General features: G+C 36.6%; 1 protein-coding gene across 1 annotated transcript; it reads right to left on the reverse strand.

Annotated features, from left to right (window-relative positions):
- Positions 1-1,832: 1,832 nt before the first annotated feature.
- On the reverse strand, positions 1,833-17,554 carry LOC101041004 (alcohol dehydrogenase 1C). The gene is made up of 9 exons (XM_039468070.2): positions 17,484-17,554; positions 13,506-13,607; positions 12,767-12,905; positions 11,026-11,113; positions 10,707-10,926; positions 7,765-8,025; positions 5,521-5,656; positions 4,801-4,939; positions 1,833-2,056 (listed from the first exon to the last, which is right to left on the reverse strand). Exons 1-9 carry the CDS (start codon positions 17,499-17,501, stop codon positions 2,032-2,034), a joined length of 1,128 nt encoding a protein of 375 aa, XP_039324004.2. The 5' UTR covers positions 17,502-17,554; the 3' UTR covers positions 1,833-2,031.
- Between the last annotated feature and the right edge of the window lie 408 nt (positions 17,555-17,962).

The raw sequence follows: 17,962 nt of genomic DNA on the forward strand, positions 1-17,962 counted from the left end.
TCTGTACCACTGGCAGGATTTGATATTGCTGTGAGATGGGCACGTAGAACCCGCTTTTCTTTTTCTGGATCTCACACCATCAGCATCAGAGTAAAAGCCACAGAGTACCATCGACAGGTAGTGTTCCATGATGTTATCCTAGGGACATTCTGAAAACTTTCTTGACCCTGAGTATCTCTTTCAGGTTTTTATTTTTATTTATTTATTTATTTATTTATTTATTTTTTATTTTGAGACAGGGTTTCACTCTTGTTGCACAGTCTGGGGTGCAGTGGTGTGATCTTGGCTCACTGTAACCTCCGTCTCCTGGGCTCAGCCATTCTGCCTCACCCTCCTGAGTAGCTGGTATTACTGGCACCCGCCACCATGTCCAGCTAATTTTTGTATCTTTAGTAGAGACCAGGTTTCACCATTGTTGGCCAGGTTGGTCTTGAACCCCAGACCCTGGTTGATCTGCCTGCCTCAGCCTCCCAAAGTGCTGTGAGTACAAGCATAAGCCACCATACCCCGACTCTCCTTCAGCATTTTTGGCAAAACAGTCACATGTTCCCCATGCTTACATGGCCTTTCTCAGTTAGCAAAGCTCTTTCAGTAACATCATCCCATTCAATCTTGGTTAAGCTGTAATGTGTTGGTCAAGTAACTTTTTCAAAACAAAGGATGAACAAGCTCAGAGAGCCTGAGGGACTTATTGAAGATCATACAGTAAATGATAAACTATTTTACTTTGTGTCTAAGGTCTTTCATAATATTAAATAGATTGTAGATATTTCAACAAGTAGCATTTTTGGAGACAGGTATAGCTCCTTTACCAGGAGTAACCTTTGCATGTCACCTTTAGAGATAAAGCTGAAAATGCAAATCTTTCCCCGAGAGTGGGAAAGCATTAACAAATGGGCACCATAGGCCTTTACATATTCAAAATATTAAACTAATTCTAGGATTGTAGACTTGATGTAAGACATGGTAGATAATATAAAGTTGTGGATTGAAAACAGTTTTGCAAAAATACACATTTGTATATGTGTATAGATGTATATATGTAGGAATATATCTATCTATCTATATCTATATCTATCTATCTATCTATCTATCTATCTACTAGGAAAATATATTGTTTAAGGTGTTTGTGCCATTTCTTAGTTACCAATTTTACATTCTGTGTTCACAGCTTTTGCCACCCATCTCTATACTTAAAGCCACCATGTTACTTTTAATTACTTTATACTGATTTTCAGTCATCATATAAATAATCATTTATAGTCATATACTAATACAGTTAAGCCAATGAAGCACTTTCATGAGCAAAAATTCCAGATTTTTTTTAACATGATTTCTGAAATACTTCAGTTTTTGCAATTAGTATTGAACCCGAGTCATATGAAGCATGAAATCTGCTTTAATTTTAAAAAATAAATTCTATATTGACTAGGAAGAAATAGTATATAAAAGTCTGAAAAACACTTCCTTCCACTGTATGAAAATGTGTGATGATTTAGAACTCTTGGACTTTCGCCACTTGTAAATATGAGTCTATTCTTTACCATAGTGTAGCTTTTACCATAGGGCTTCGGTACATATTATTTTTTTTTAAAAAAAAGGAAAATGCCGACAGTGAAAATTGAGATAGAGGTAGGAGACTTCAAGCGCAAGAGCCCAGCATGGGTAAGTTCAGGGCAAGTGAAGGGTCGCCTCCACTGGCATTCAGTGATTGAGGATTGTGAAGATACCAAAAATGCAAGAAGTCATAGGAAATAGTTTTTCTCAATGGAAAAGATGGCACAAGTAGAATGGTTAAGAAGGAAGATTTATTAGCTTCAATTCCCCAGCTGATGTTCAACATTTCATTTAGTAAACATTTACTTGAAAGATAATTTCCCATCAATTTTCATTTCATTGGAAATCCCCCATGTGTAATTTATTGATTACACCTCTGAAGAGCAGAATTAATAATGTTTTTCAGCTGTTGCTCCAGATCGTGTAGGATAGAGGAGGCTGAAGACTGCTACAAGGAAAGGCATCTGTATTATCTCAAAACATCAGGACAGTACGGATACTGCAATGGGAAAAAAGGGACAATGTGTTAACATTTAGGCAACCCACATGTTTCCATGTGAGAGCATTTCCACGTCCAAGGAGCATTTGAGGTGACTTATTAAAAATCTGTCTGTTTTCAGCCACTCTAATCCCATCCTCCTGCATTTGGGTTAAGTCAAGTCAAAGGGAAGTTCATCTTTTTTTCTTTTGTTTTACTTCAACCTTAACCTCATTCACAACAATCTGAGTATGCCTGCCATTTCGACTTCAATTCTACATTAGGATCTTCAAAAAAATCATTCTTTCGTGCCCACGTTCCTGGTATAATAAGGAATATAAAACAACAATTGATAATAACTTGCAACAAGTTATTGCTATTTGTTACATTTTTCATGGATTTTCTCATTTAAACTTCGACCTAAACATTAACACTAGGAGGTAGGTTTCCATATTATTTCCAGTTGAGAGTTTGTAAAAATTGAAACAGAAAGATTTGTAACTTGCTCTGGTCACACATCTCGTATAGTGTTGGGATTCAAACCCAAATAAAAATTTGCACAAATTTAAGATGATGAATAACTTGCCTGAAAGAACTGATAAATTAACAAAGTTAAGCCCATGCGGAAAGTTTAAAAGAACTTTGATACAGAGGATTCTTAGAAGTAGAGAATAAAGTTGATTTGTATTAATTCTAAGATACTTCATTGTTGTGAAGATTAGAAATGTAACATTTACACTAGAACTATGCCCTTTGTATAAACCAATTCTTATTAATGAATATTTTTTAAAAATGATGGTCTTTGTGATGCTTTACTAATTTTTAAGGTATTTTTGTATATGCATAGATAAGAAAAATATATGCACATGATTTAGAAAATACAAGACAGCAGAAAGAAGAAAGTCAAAGTAATCTGAATCCCGCAACCTAGAAATAATCATTCTCAATGTTTTCTTGAATTTCTATCAACTTTTCTGAGACATATGTACAAGTTTTACTGCTTTTGTTGAAAATTTGATACATTGTGTATAAAATTTATATTCTTTATTATATGAGCCTAAAGTATATAATGAGAATTTCCCAATGAAGTCATTTCTTTTTGATGGCTTATTTCATGTCTAATTGATGATTGGAATTTATTAATCATTTTTCTCATGTTAAAATTTAGAATGTTTCTAATTTTTGATATTACAGAAACAAGTAAACATGCTTAAACACATATGTATGTTTGAATAGTTATTTCTGTAGAATAGATATCTAGAAATGAAATTGTTAGAACAAAAGATCCATTTTTTATAAGGGTTTCTGATACATATTAACAAATTGTTTACCTAAAAGAATGTATCAATTACTACTGAAAGTACATGAAAGGACCCAGTCACCTTACTCTTACCAATATTGAATATTACAATTTTTCATCTTTGCTTATTGATAGGATTCATTTTATTCACATATGCATATTACTATATGACATTCTCATAAAGTGAATTTAGGTTAGCTTAATGACTTTTTATGTTGTTGAACACTGTCCTCTGGTTTTGGTCATCTATCTGTTTGCCATCATCTCTCCAATGCTGTGATGATGATGTCAATGATAATAATGATGACAATGATAACTAACCTTTGATGACTACTGTGTTCCATGTACACATGTACTCTTGAGGGGCGGTGTGGTTTCACAGAAAGTGAATAGATTTGCTAAAACAAGATCTACCTTTGAATTCTGGCTCCCCTTCCTACCACCTGATGATTTTGGCCAAGTCATGTCTTCTCCGAGTCTCAGTATTCTCCTCTCTAAGATAGTGAGATTGAGACTGATACTGAGCATTGTCTGGGAGTCACACGAGATAATACAGAAGACACTTAGTAGAACAGCCGGTGCTCTGTGGGTGCTAGTTTTTTCCCTCCCCAAGAATATTTGTCGGTTAGAGTATCTAGTATAATAGTTTTGTGAGTGTCAAGGAAACACTATTTGAAGCTAAAAACCTCATTAAAATAAGTGTAGGATAGCATAAAAATGAACAGACTGTAGCTAGAAGGCAGATAACTGTCTGTTTTCAGTTGTGCCTCATATAAACACAGTTGACAGAATTTATTGGCTGGTTGTGTTAAATGTTAGAGACAGAAAATAAAATTGGCTTATTTTTCTATGCTTCAGAGAAAGTGCAAGACAAACATTTACAACAGTGTTTAGTACACTTCTCTTTTACAATAACTTTTATTGAAAACAAATTTTTGTAAACTGCAAAAGAAAAAAAAGAAAAAAACTAGTAATATCTACTTAGAAAACAATTCCCATGTAGTTCCACCTACTCCCATAATGAAAACGTTGAGGATGTCCTGAAAATTATTCAAATATACGGACATTTAATGTCAGCTTTATATAGGTGGCAGGCAGAGGCTTCAGTGACACCATGTTATAATTACAGTTTTTGAAATACACGTATATGTGTGTGTGTATGTGGTTTGTTTTTTTAGGGGAGGGGGCAAATGTAAGTGTTCTCTTTTAAAGAAGGCTGAGAGGCTCTGATCATTCAGATTGGCTGTAATCAACATATTTTGGCTTCAGCAGAATACGAAATGCAAAGCAACTGTTTTTAGCTTCTCACAGTACAATCCTACATGTGCTCCATGCAAAGACTGAACTAATAGTGGGAAAACCAAGGCACTCTAATGTTTCTCATTCTTACATCTTTTTCTTTTCTGATAGACAATCCTCTATTGGAAAAAAACAAAGCAAAACAGAAAACTAACTTAAAATCTACCTTTTCCCAGAACGAAGCAGGTCAAATCCTTCATTTATTTTTTCAAAAGGTAAAACATTGGTTATTAATGCATCCAGTGAAAATTTCTTAGCCATAAAATCAGCCACAAGTCTGGGGACATCTTCTTTACTCTTGAAGCCTGAAAAGAAGATAATATCATTGTTAGAGTCAACCCAGGTAAGTAGGAGAATTGAAGAGAAGATTTTCCAAAGAAATGAAAGTTTAGAAAAGATGCTGCATTCCAGACTGCGATGTCTGAGGTTAATAAGAGACAGAGTTCTTTCATATGCTTTTACCGTGCTTTGACTTAAAAAACATCACAGAGAAACAAGGGTCCTTAGATATTTTCTCTCACACAGAGAAATCATAGTACAGATGTTATGCCCAAAGTCAAGAAAAAATTTATGAGTTGTCTAAATTTGAGTGTAGATATGCAATATTGATGTAGATTCTGTGTCTTACTAGAAATTTCCATGCCTTGCACAGTCACAAGTACAAAACAGATGGAGATGAAAGGTCTTGGTTAATGGTGACATCAGAAAAGTCTATTTTGGGACCTCTATCTGCATTAGTTCCATATCTAGTTGGCTTGGAGACTATAGATAGAAAAGGAATTTTAATTTATTTTCAATTTTTTTTTTTAAAACTTGCCTTGTCACTTGTAAAAGGGGAGATAGATTTAGGTTAATGGGAATTTGGCTCTGAAGCCTAACTACATACCACCAAAAACAGCTCCTTTCCAGGTGCGTCCAGTCAGTAGCAGCGTAGGGTTCACTGAGAGGTTTTGGGAATCAGGAGGTAGCCCTACGACAACACTTGTGCCACATGCCTCATGACAACATAACAGGGAAGCCATCTGGAATAAAGTGAATATTTGGCATCCTTAATGTGGGTAGCATAGTTCGTACTCATAATGTGCAATATCATGTAATAGGCTTAGCTAGATTGTGAGTGTGTAGAGGGAAGAGATCATGTCTTTTTCTTCTTCATTCCCCCTTTTGTTGCAAGGGATGGTGCTGTGGATTTAGGAAATGCCCAGAAAATGGTTTTTGAATGAAAGAATGGATGAATAAATTGGTGTGCACTTAATTCTTCCTAAAAAGGATAGAGAGGTAGACATCATTACAAACATATATTAAGTCTGGTACCTTATATAAGCATACAGTTTCATCATCACTTCATTCTTAGGTAATCTGTGAGTTGATTAATTCATTTTTCATTGATTTCTTACATATGTATTTTGAACCCAGTACTTTCAACCACATATTTTAAAGGGGAACAAGATAAATGATTATATCACCAAAATCAGTTTTTTGTCCACTTGTTGGCCTCCTTTTCCTTTTTTTTTTTTTAACAGATAAGTATTTTACTGTCCATTTTTCAAATGGACATGTTTTAAACATTGTTTTTACCTCCCCCAATATATATTGGATTTACATTAAAATACACTGATTATCTGGGAACCTCAAAGGACGGTTCAGAAAGCCTTTTCCGGTCAGCTTTTTGAACATGTTCTGTAGTTAGAAAGTGGTTTAAGTTCCCCCCAAGGTATGTAATGATTAGTTTTTTGATTTTGGATTCTGATGTTTGGAAGACCAGACATCCTCAGAACATGTGACTGTCAAATATTTAGTATCTTGAGATAAGGTACACTTCAGTTCCACATAAGAAAATGGAGAACAATGTGGAAAAAGAACATTAGGGGAAAATCTATAGCCCTGGAAAACGTTGGATTCTCTTGACACTTTATTCCTCTGCGGCATTTGTCCCAGGTCAAAGCTGCCAAGAGCTCTGATCTCAGAGCACTGCTCCCCATTACCCACACTGCTGGACCTTCTAGAAAATCTCAGCAGTGGAAACTTGTTGGTCTCTGGAGACTTTTTCAGTAGGATTCTAGAGAATTCTGGGTAGCTGAAATATAGCTAGAGATGCGTTTCCCATTGCCTTTGATATTTGTAACTGCTTGAAAGTAATATCATGTAATAAGCCAAAGGTGATGTAAGCTCCACAAGATTGGAAATAATATTTCACATCTCTAATGTCAACTGAGGCTGGGCATGGTGGCTCGTGTCTATGCCCTCAGCATTTTTGGAGGCCGAGGTAGAAGAATTGCTTGAGCCCAAGAGGTCAAGGCTGCAGTGAGTTATAATTATGCCACTGCAACTCAGCCTGGGCAACAGAGTGAGACCCTGTCTCAATAAAAAAAAAGAAAAAAGAAAAAGAAAGAAAGAAAGAAAAGGGACAGCTGATATTTATTGGGAGCTCACCGTCTGACAGGTGGTAGTATGCTAAGTATATTACCTGCACTGTCTCATGTAATCCATAAACAATGTTATGTGATATGTAGCTTTTAAATTTGGGGGCTGGTAAAATCTGTTGACTTTTCAAAGTATTCACTCCTACTAGTATTGGATACTAGCTATGTGCCAGGCACTATCCAGTTTCCATGATAAAATATAGTGATACATTTGAGCAGTCACTTTTTTAAGAGCATATTTTTGTTAATAAAACAACAGTTGGCTTAAAATGACTTATTTCTTTTAGCCAAATACTAATATGTGAGAAATTTTGGATTTATTAAGAACACATGCAAAATTATTAAGCCATTTTTGTTAAGAATGTGAGAGAAAAATAAAATGTTCCAATTTGAGAATAGAATTTGTGTTATTTGTGTTTACTTGAGTTTATATTTTTTAACTAAAAATTAGTAAAGTGAATCTGTAATCGCTCAGTTAAGAAAAACAAGCTCTTTTCCTCTCGAGGAAATATGACTTGAGACAGGTTTAGTTGATGGAATAAAATATTTCTCATAACAATAAATTCAACAAGCCAGGTAACAAACAGACAATGGGAAATTTCCATTCATCATTAAATATCTTTTATACATACAACATACCTTCTGCTGCGTAAATGCACCCTCCAAATTGCAGAGGCAGAAATCTCAGGGCACATCATGGTACATACCATGGTGTCAAGCCGACCAACGACTTCAAACGAAAAATCCACACCTCCATCAGTCATTTCCTTTAGCACCTCCTGGATGGGTTTCTTGTAGTCTTGAGGGTTGATGCATTCAGTGGCACCCAACTCTCTGGCCTTTGCAAATTTGTCCTTGTTGATGTCCACCGCAATGATCCTGGCTGCTCCAGCAGCTTTGCAGCCCATAACGACAGATAGGCCGACCCCTCCCAGGCCAAACACAGCACAGGTAGAGCCTGGGGTGACCTGTGTTTTCAGAAAATGCAAAAATGGATTAAGCAATGATTGTTAGAAAGTACCTGAGCTTTACAAAGTGCCATGCCCAGTGTTTATCAAGAGCTACTCAGACTCTTCTGTCCAACCTGTTATGGAAAACTCTTTTGGCTTCAGTTGCTTTACTTTTAACTTCAAGGAGTTGAACTAGTTGAGTGATTCTCAAATGGCTGCATATTAGATTAATCTGTGAAGCTTTACAAACTATCCCACCGTCCGTGCCAATTAAATCAGAATCTCTGCAGGTGAAACTCAGTCATCAGGTGACTCCAATGGGGAGGTCAGGCTGCAAACCAGGGGACTAGATGAGCTTTGAGATCCAGATGGCAGTGAGTAGCGTCCTGAAGGGACTCTTGATTGCTGAAAGCCATGATAGTCAGCTTCAGTATCTCATATATACACAAAGGCAATGTTTGGAAAATAAAATAAGTGGAAAAGGCTACTCCAGGAGAACAAGAAATATTCCACTTAAACCCTCAGTAATTAACTCCTTGGTTCATTTATGTTCAGTAGTTGTGACCAGTATATCCCTGCTTTAAAAAATACACTAGTGAACAACACAGCAGTGAAACATTAATCTATATTTTAATAATAAATAAAATTTATCGTTACGAGTATCCTTTGCTTCTATTCTTGCATAGGCTTAATTAGACCACCCATTGAAACAGATGAGGTAATTGAGCAAGGGAGTAAGTGCTAAACTCAGTGAAATTTGGAAAAGATGCCCTCTAATTGGTTTAAATTGGCCAGGGATTATTTATTAAACCTAATCTCCCATAGTCAGCCTTCATTGTGGGTAATATGTTCTTCCTGTTCCAAATAATCTCATTCTTGTATTTCCTTAAAGGTTTCTATTCATTCATTCACCAAGTGTTATTCAATACTATGGAGGACACCACCATTTTCTACCTTACTTAGAAAATACAAGTCTTGTGACTGTGATTTAAAAGCACTAATGATTATGGATTGTGATTTAATATTCAGCAGGAGATTTGTAAGTAATGTTTTAGTCTCAGCTATCATATTAACCAGCAGTGAGACTTTGAGCAAATATCTTTATATATCTGGACCTCGGTTTCATAAAATAAAGATACTACTAGATTTTTAGCCATTTTAGATGAGGAGCTTTAAAGAATTTCTGCTTAAAATTTACTACTTCTGAAGTATATATATGTGCTCAGGGCAGGGGATTTCGCTTTAGCAGTGAATTCCAATAATCAGTGCAGCAAACCACCATGGCATGTGTTTGCTTATGTAACAAACATACACGTTCTGCACATGTACCACAGAACTTAAAGTGTAACCAAAATAATAAAAAAGAACTTGCTACAGGGCACGTTGGCTGCTCACACCTGAATTCCCAGCACTTTGAGAGGCCCAGGAGGGTAGATCACCTGAGGTCAGGTGTTCAAGACCAGCTTGGCTAACATGGTGAAACCCCATCTCTACTAAAAATACAAAAATTAGCTGAGCATGGTGGTGCTCGCCTGTAGTCACAGCTACTTGGGAGGCTGAGGCAGGAAAATCTCTTGAAACCCGGAGGCAGAGGTTGTGGTGAGCCCAGATTACACAGCTGCAATCCAGCGTTGGTGACAGAGCAAGACTCCATCTCAAAACAAAACAAAACAAAACAAAAGTATATTCTAGAAACCAGAAGCATCAGCAGCTCGAACTTGGTAGAAACGCAAATGATCATGGCCCATTACTGAGTGAGAAACTTCTCGGGTAGGACCCAGGAATCTGTGTTTTCAGAGGTCCTCCAGGTCCTCCTGTTGCAGGCTAAAGTTTCTACCACACTAAGATACAAAAAGCTAAGTATGTAACTTGTACAACTGATGCTAAGAAACAGATATCTTGATGTTACAAATGCTGCACTGGGGATGGGATAAAGACTTGCCAGGAAACTTTGGCTTTTAAGTGAAGTGGAAACATTTTCTATAAAGCTATAAAATATGAAACTTACATTATTTGAACAATGTTAAAAATTTTGCACTTTTAAAAAATTATGAGCAGTATCATTATTAAAGCCTCAGAATGAAATAATACTAAAAACCCTTATTTGTAACTCAAAAAAAAAAAAAAAAAAGAAAAAAGAAAAGAAACAAATCCCATAATGAGTGAGTTATGGATTACTGAAGGGTCATTACTTTCCACAAATCCAGAGAGTGGGTGAGCCTTGGTTTGGAAATGCATCAGGTAGAGCTTTGGACTTTACTGTTGATCTTAATTCTGGGAATAGGGAATCCACAGACTAGATGTTTCTCAAGGACAAATGCTTCATTTCATTGACTGTTGCTGTCTCAGAACCTAGCAGAACCTACCATACCTGAGACGTGTAGGTGCTCTCTAACTATTGAACGAATTACCACATGAGTTCACAGGCCTAACATTTCAAGATCTCATAGAGAGTCAATACAGAAGAATAATTATTGAAATGACATCTTTACTTTTTCTTAACTCTTAACAACTTTTTACCTGTGATAAACAGGTGAAATTTCTAGTATGTGCTCTCAATTCTTTTCGGGCCATTTTTCTATTCTTAATGGACACTCCAAATCTACAGAAATAATCTTTGATTCTTATGAGAAAGTCCTTCCCTTTTGGTTCCTGACAGTCTGCGTGTAACCGGTTTTATCACCCATTATCATTCTTACCTTGGCAACTTTGACTGCAGACCCATAACCAGTGGAAAATCCACAGCCGATGAGGCAGACTTTCTCCAGGGGTGAGGCTGCATCAATTTTGGCCACTGCAATCTCATCCACCACTGTGTACTGGGAGAAGGTGCTGACGCCAAGGAAGTGGTGGATGGGCTTCCCTTTGCAGGTGAATCTACTGGTGCCATCCTGCAGGGTCCCCTGAGCATTGCTGAGACTGGGCAGTGCAATACACAGACACACACACAGGCATGAGATAGGAGCATAACTAATGTGCAAACTCAAAGTCTATGCAAAGAGAGCATCAGAAACCTACTTGTTTTTCAAGCAGTAGTTGCTTTCTGGGTTTTTACAAATTCTGCATTTTCCACACTGAGGAATAATGAGTGGGATGACTTTATCACCTGGAGAGGAATAAAACAAATTCTTTTTAAATTTCTATCCAGGAATTAATAGAGCAAAAACTTAGAGTTCAAGGGTATGGATGAGAAGTGCGTCTTTAAAAGTCTCCATAAGTACGTCCAATCACAACTGGGTCATTTGTCATTGTCTGCCACAGCCTTGTTTTCAGTTTGAGGCTATAAGTGCCTGAAGATTCCTAAAGAGGAAATGCAAATGTGGGAAACAACACAAATTAAAAAAATTACTTCCACAGCATTGATAGTTAACTTTTATATAGTGTACCAATTTAACCTGGAGGCTTTACAAACATTTTATTTAATCCTTAAGTATTTAAATCTTAAATATTCTTACTGTAAGTATAAATATAAATTTTAGGTGAAAGTAGTATATAATAGTCCCACTTGATTTTAGTAAGACCTGTTTTGTGTTGTAGTCTGATTTACGATAAAAATGAGAAGTTTGAACTATTCTTTGCTTTTCAAAATGACTAGGTTTATCTTTATTATGAAATGAATGCTTTTAAAATGATCTTAGTTCTTTTTTTGAGGAAAACTAACAAAAATGGGACAAAGAACAATTCCAGAAATTTCTCTAGAAATTTCAACCCTCCACCATAAGTTAGGCACTTTTCAGAGAACTGACTTTGAAATGTTTTTAGCTGATGATAATTTTTGAATTAGCTACTTTTTCTGTTGTGGTGGAGGGAGCATGGGTGAAAAGTAAGGGTGTCATTTTGTTATTAGTTTATTTCTAACTAAAGAAATAGTAAGAGCTGAAACTGAAATTGGATGATTCATTTTATTTTTCTGTTCACCATTCAAATTGGTAAAGTGGTAGGTCCAATTTATGCCTAAAGCAAGTTTTTAGAATTAAACATAATATTTATTTTAATTACCTATGCTACCTATTCCACAAGACCAAGAAAATGCTTGGCCCATAATATTTATAGGTAAAATTTATGTAACTGATGGTATGGAAATGCCCTACTTATTCTCTCTATATAATTAGTAATTCATAACCAGTCTCATTGAAGCATGGCTGAAGGTAATAAGGCAGACATTGTTGATGGTAGATGGCTCCTGCTATGTTTCTTTCATTTCCTTTCACCTAGTCTGTTTCAATGAGTCCATGCTCGGGAAGAGACACCATGTCAGCCGAGGAAACTGGTGAAGGGGCTGCATAAGTCACCTAAGAAAAAGTCATGTTTATTCAGCCATAGCCATGTAGCCTCCATTTCATGAACTCTGCACAGAACAGTGTCTATACTTATGTCTTTTCCCTCCTACCATTTCTAGTTGTCTGGCCCTGACAGGAGACAGTGTTCAGCAACACTAACAAGGAAATTATTAGATTATGAATTCACACTGGTAGGCACTGTGTCTCTTTTGATCCTCACGTATCTCCGGGCTCTAAACTTGCCTGGCATCTAGCAGATCCTCAGTACATAATCGTTGAAGGGTAGAACACATGCATGCCTGAAGGCACACATGCCTGAGTCAGGCAGGCAGAGAGGGAAGGAGGAAACCCCTGAAGTCATGGCTGCCCTGTGACCTTGTGCAAGCCCTTTCATCTCTCATCGACTCAGTTTCCTCACCAAGGCTGGGAAATCCTGGACTGGTGAACCAAGGTGTGTTCTCAGTGTGTGAGTCCTGTACCTGGTTTGATGGTAGTCACCCCTTCTCCAACGCTCTCCACGATGCCGGCTGCCTCATGGCCTAAAATCGCAGGAAGTGGGGTCACCATGGTGCCACTAACCACGTGGTCATCTGAGCGACAGATTCCTACAGCCCCTATCTACAGAGTGAAGAGAAGATGTTGAGATTCAGGAAATACTAAGAGTCTCAGATGAATTTTAAAATCCCAATTTCCTGAAATTGTGCTTCCAAAATGTATTCAAGGATTTTGCTAATAATCCCTACTATTCCCAAATAGGGAAGATTCAGTTTATCCCCGAGGTTAACCAGGCTAAAACCCTCCTCTACCTTCCTTTTTTGAATTAAACAATTGAGAATAATCTGTGAAAGAACTGATCCTGAAATTAAGTCTTAAGTAATATACAAGAATGCATGCTTTATAAGAACAGAAGTAGAAATAGCAAATTGACTCATAAAAAATTTACTGCTAATTGGTTTTGAAGTCTTGATGTATATCCGTTCAAATATATTTTCTGTGCAAACACATAAATCCTTTTGTATTTTATTGGAATTATACTTTATGTACTCTTTGATCACTGTTTACATATTCAATAATTTATATTTATACCTTTCGTTGACAACAAGTATATTCTATTTTCTGGATGATCATATAAAAAGTGACTAAGATTTTTGGCTGTTTCCATTTTTTAATTTTTCTGAGATTTTTAAACTTAAACACAAATGGAAAAATGTATTTCACCTTAATACGAACTTCATGGGCCTTAGGAGGTGCAACCTCTACCTCCTCTATGGAAAATGGTTTGTTTAACTCCCATAGCACAGCTGCTTTGCATTTGATTACCTAGAAAATCAAACAGAGAGATGGTACCAGTGTTTTCCCACTCTTGACATCAGAAATTGTGTCATTTCATCTTTGTACTTGCAACATCTAGTCCTATGTCTGGTTCCTAACAAGTCCTTCATGGAAATAATCACCTCTGATTTATGAAGAGAATAAAAACATATTTTACAAAAGCAACAATATAAGGAAAGATAAACAGAGTTAACTATAATAACTCACTGAGATAAAATGGAATATATTCATGAAGGCCATCTTCATGTTGTTGTTTTTTTCTCCCAAGGTGTTTAATCCTGACATTTCCTAATGCTGTGCTGAAAACGTTTCTTTACCCACAACTATTAGCTGGTACATGAAATTCTAAGTCACCTTCATTTTGCTGGCAGGGTCAGTGTGTGTTCATAAAATACACTGCTTTCTTGCTCAATTTTCTGCTTAGACCCAAAGGATCTGACTCTGTAAGATATATTTATCTTACTGCCTGGGATGATGTCTCTTTCTCTATTTCTATTCTCCTCTTTTACTTTTCTCTCTCCACCACTTCTATGTGTGACTTGTTCCAACACCCATTTGCAACTTAGCTTTCAGAGCCTGTTGTGCTATCTGATTTGTGTGTAGAGACTCCTTCCAGCTTTGATTTGAGCCCAAAATTACAGAGGTTAGAGTTGGTGGTGGTGGTGTGTGTGTGTGTGTGTGTGTACAATCAGACCCATACATACATATTTCAAAATTGGAGACACTATGTGTTTGAATTTCTGCTAGCAGATCTTATCCATAGATGTTCTTAAAAATAAAAGTTGAACATATATTTCCAGTGCTTGTCAGCATACTGTAACATTCATCTTCATGTGGTTAAGCCTGTACAATTCACAGAACTTTTTCTAGAGAGAATCAACAAAATTGCAATTATGATAAAAATTCAATTGAAATTTATTCTTCTGACAATTTATTTTCATTATTTATTTGTCAAATTATTCAACTTTGCAGGGTGTTGAACATGGTCAATGCCAAAATAAATATCAGAATACTTGGAAGGAAGGTACTAATAGGAAGTTTCTGATTATCAGGTGCCCACAATGTGACAGGCACATTGTGGCCTGTGCTGGGTGAGTTATTTGCATTATATTTATTTATAAAATTTTCTTTAATTTCAATAGTTTTTGAAATTAAATATTTAATTTGACTGTAGTCAAATTAATTTACTGGTTACCTTGGTAGGTTCTTTAGTGGCAATTTCTGAGGTTTTGCTGAACCCTCCACTCAAGCAGTGTACACTGTACTCAGTATGCAGTCTTATCCCTCACCTTCCCCCTCAAACTTCCCTCTTGAGTTCCCAACGTTTCTATCATTCTTATGCCTTTGCATCCTCATAGCTTAGCTCCCCCACTGAGCTCAAACATCGCAGGTTGAGCTCAGACTGCTGTGCTGGCTGTAAGAATTTCAAGCCAGTGGATCTTAGCTTTCTGGTCTTCATGGAGGTGGAACCTGCTGAGCCAGATCATTTGGCTCTCTGGCTCCAGCTCCCTTTTTCAGGGGAATGAGTGGTTTTCTCTCTCTGGTGTTCCAGGTGCCACTGGGGTATGAGAAAAAAACAAAAAACTGCTGTGGTTAAAATGGCCGTCCAATTTTGTGCTGGAAACCCAGCACACTGGTGGTGTAGGCACCTGAGAGAATCTCCTGGTATGCAGGTTGTGAAGACCATTGGAAAAGTGCAGTATCTGAGCCAGGATGTCAGGAGAAGTCCCTAATGGCTTCCCTTTGCTAGAAGAGGGGGTTCTCCCACCCCTTGTGCTTCCCAGGTAGGGGGATGCCCCACCTGCTTTGGCTCACCCTCCTTGGGCCATACCCACTGTCTAACCAGTCCCAGTGAGATGAACCTGGTACCTCAGTTGGAAATGCAGAGATCACCCGCGTTCTGCATTGCTCTCACTGGGAACTGTGCACTGGAGCTGTTCCTATTTGGCCATCTTGGTGGAAATTCTACAACATTCATTATTTTTAAACCTCTCAGTGATGCTACCAGGACAGTGTTATTGAATTATTGGCTTTGTTTTACAGCTGAAATAGTTGAGGATCAGTTGATTCAGTGATTAAATAATTTCTGAAGTATCAGTGATTAAATAATTTTTCTGCAGTCTTTTCCAGAGAATAAAGAGGAATCTAGTAGTTTTCACTACTCTGTGGCAGTAAAACATTAGCAAAAAGTTAAATAGAAATAATAATAATAGTGGCAAATATTTATTGACTTATTTCTATATACCAGATACAATTTTAATTTCTTTATAGTATTAATTTATTGAATTATCCTAACACAACTACCTTATGAAATGGTGTTGTCACTATTCAGCATTTGAGGAAAATAAAATGCAGGACAGATAAACATAAATGAAATGCTGACAAAAAGCTAAGTTATTGATGTTGTGCCCGGGAGAGGAGGATTAATTATCGATTTCATCAGTTATTATTTTCATTAATATGATTGGTTTATACTTTTGCTCTAGGAACTCATTGTTTCTTTCGAGTTAAAAAATTAAAATTTTTTTTCTAGTTATTTTCTATGTGGAGTGTACATTTTAATCAGTAATGAATGAAAGTAAAGTGAGGTGGAATAAGAACAGTAACAATGAGGCACTCATGTGATTTCTAACCAGGTTTATTGATATGAGCCTGTTTCCTCACAGAATGTATAAAGAAGCCTCAGAACCTTTAAACTGAATTAGAGTGAGATGTTTTACTGTGCGATACACTCCTAACACAAAAAAAGGTCTGGAAATAGTTGCAAAGGTTTATGTGATTAAGCAATTAAAAAAATTAAAAATGTCAATTGATTATATTGTATGACAACATGCATATTTGTACACCTGTAAACACATTGAACAATTAAGAAATTTATGGAAGGCAAAACCAAATATCTGTGTTCCTAGTGCTAGTTGTATTATTAATTTTCTGTAAAACCATATTGACTTGGGGAAGACACTGTTCCATAAGATTACTGTGGAAATTGCCTAAATTGTGTCATACGGAACCTTTTTTTTTGGAGACAGAGTCTTGCTCTGTCACCCAGGCTGGAGTGCAGTGGCATGATCTCAGCTCGCTGCAACCTGTGCCTCCTGGGTTCAAGCGATTCTCCTGCCTCAGCCTCCTGAGTAGCTGGGATTACAGGGGCACATCACCACGCCCAGCTAATTTTTGTATTTTTAGTTGAGACAAGGTTTCCCCATGTTGGTCAGGCTGGTTTCGAACTCCTGACCTCTCGATCCACCCACTTTGGCCTCCCAAAGTGCTGAGACTATAGGCTTGAGACACTGTGTCCGACCACTGAATCTTTTAAAATCACAATTTGAATGTTGATGTTGTCTTGCTTAATCTTGATGATTCTAATGCTGTAAGACCAATAAGCAGTTTGTAAGGTATTTTCTGTTAAGGTTAAAAGGGTATTTCAAAGTCTTCTAAATCAAATCCTCTCATAAAATTTTGATCAGACTTAACTTTCTTCTTTTCACAAAAAAATGAATAGAAATAATACATTTAAATGATGCTACTTAATATAAAGTAAACTTCTTGATGAAAGACGTTTCTAAATTTGGCTTTGCAAATTAGTCATGATTAGCTTGGAATAAACAATCACTTTACTTTAAATGTACTTAAAAAGACTTAATAGATACAGATTCTTTACATTCTATTTGAAGGTATTTAAAAACAGCTTATTTCCACTGTAGCTTAGTATACATTACATATTGTAGCATATATTATGTATCATGTTTCAGTGTATCATTTCTAATTTAGATGTGAATTTTAAATTGTTCATCAAATACTGTATTTCTTTCTTTGTTCTACTGATGAGAATATATTTCCAACAGTAATGTATATGTTGCTTACTTTTCCTGCCGTGCTCATGTTGTTTCTGTCTTCTCTGCAGACCAGGAGACGGGTAAGTCCTTGTGGATTTCTTCCCTGCTTGTGAGTGCATAAAGCAGGTATATTGCACAGGTATTTATTTTTGCGTGAGTAATACTCAATTCCAATTTTACATGTGATCTAGGTCTTTAAGCCACACCCATTAGATTGTTCTCAGACTGTCAAATCATAAAGAAAGGGCACTGAATCAGCACTTAAAACATTGATCTTTGCAACATCAGGTAAGACTTTATTATCATTAGGTTAAATATTAAGTCAAAGTAATAAATTTTAATCACTTTATCTTTTCCCCACTTTATTCGTCATCTGGCAAATTTCTTGTTTCTCTTCTCTGAGTCCAACATGGGTCAGTCAGGGTTCTGTTTTCCCTTTCTCTGCTCTAAGCTCTAGCTTTGAATGCAAATGGTGCAGTTAGGAAGAAGGAGGAGCAAAGGAGCGGG

This window comes from Saimiri boliviensis, chromosome 3 (genome assembly GCF_048565385.1).
Source record: "Saimiri boliviensis isolate mSaiBol1 chromosome 3, mSaiBol1.pri, whole genome shotgun sequence".
Lineage (NCBI taxonomy): Eukaryota > Metazoa > Chordata > Mammalia > Primates > Cebidae > Saimiri > Saimiri boliviensis.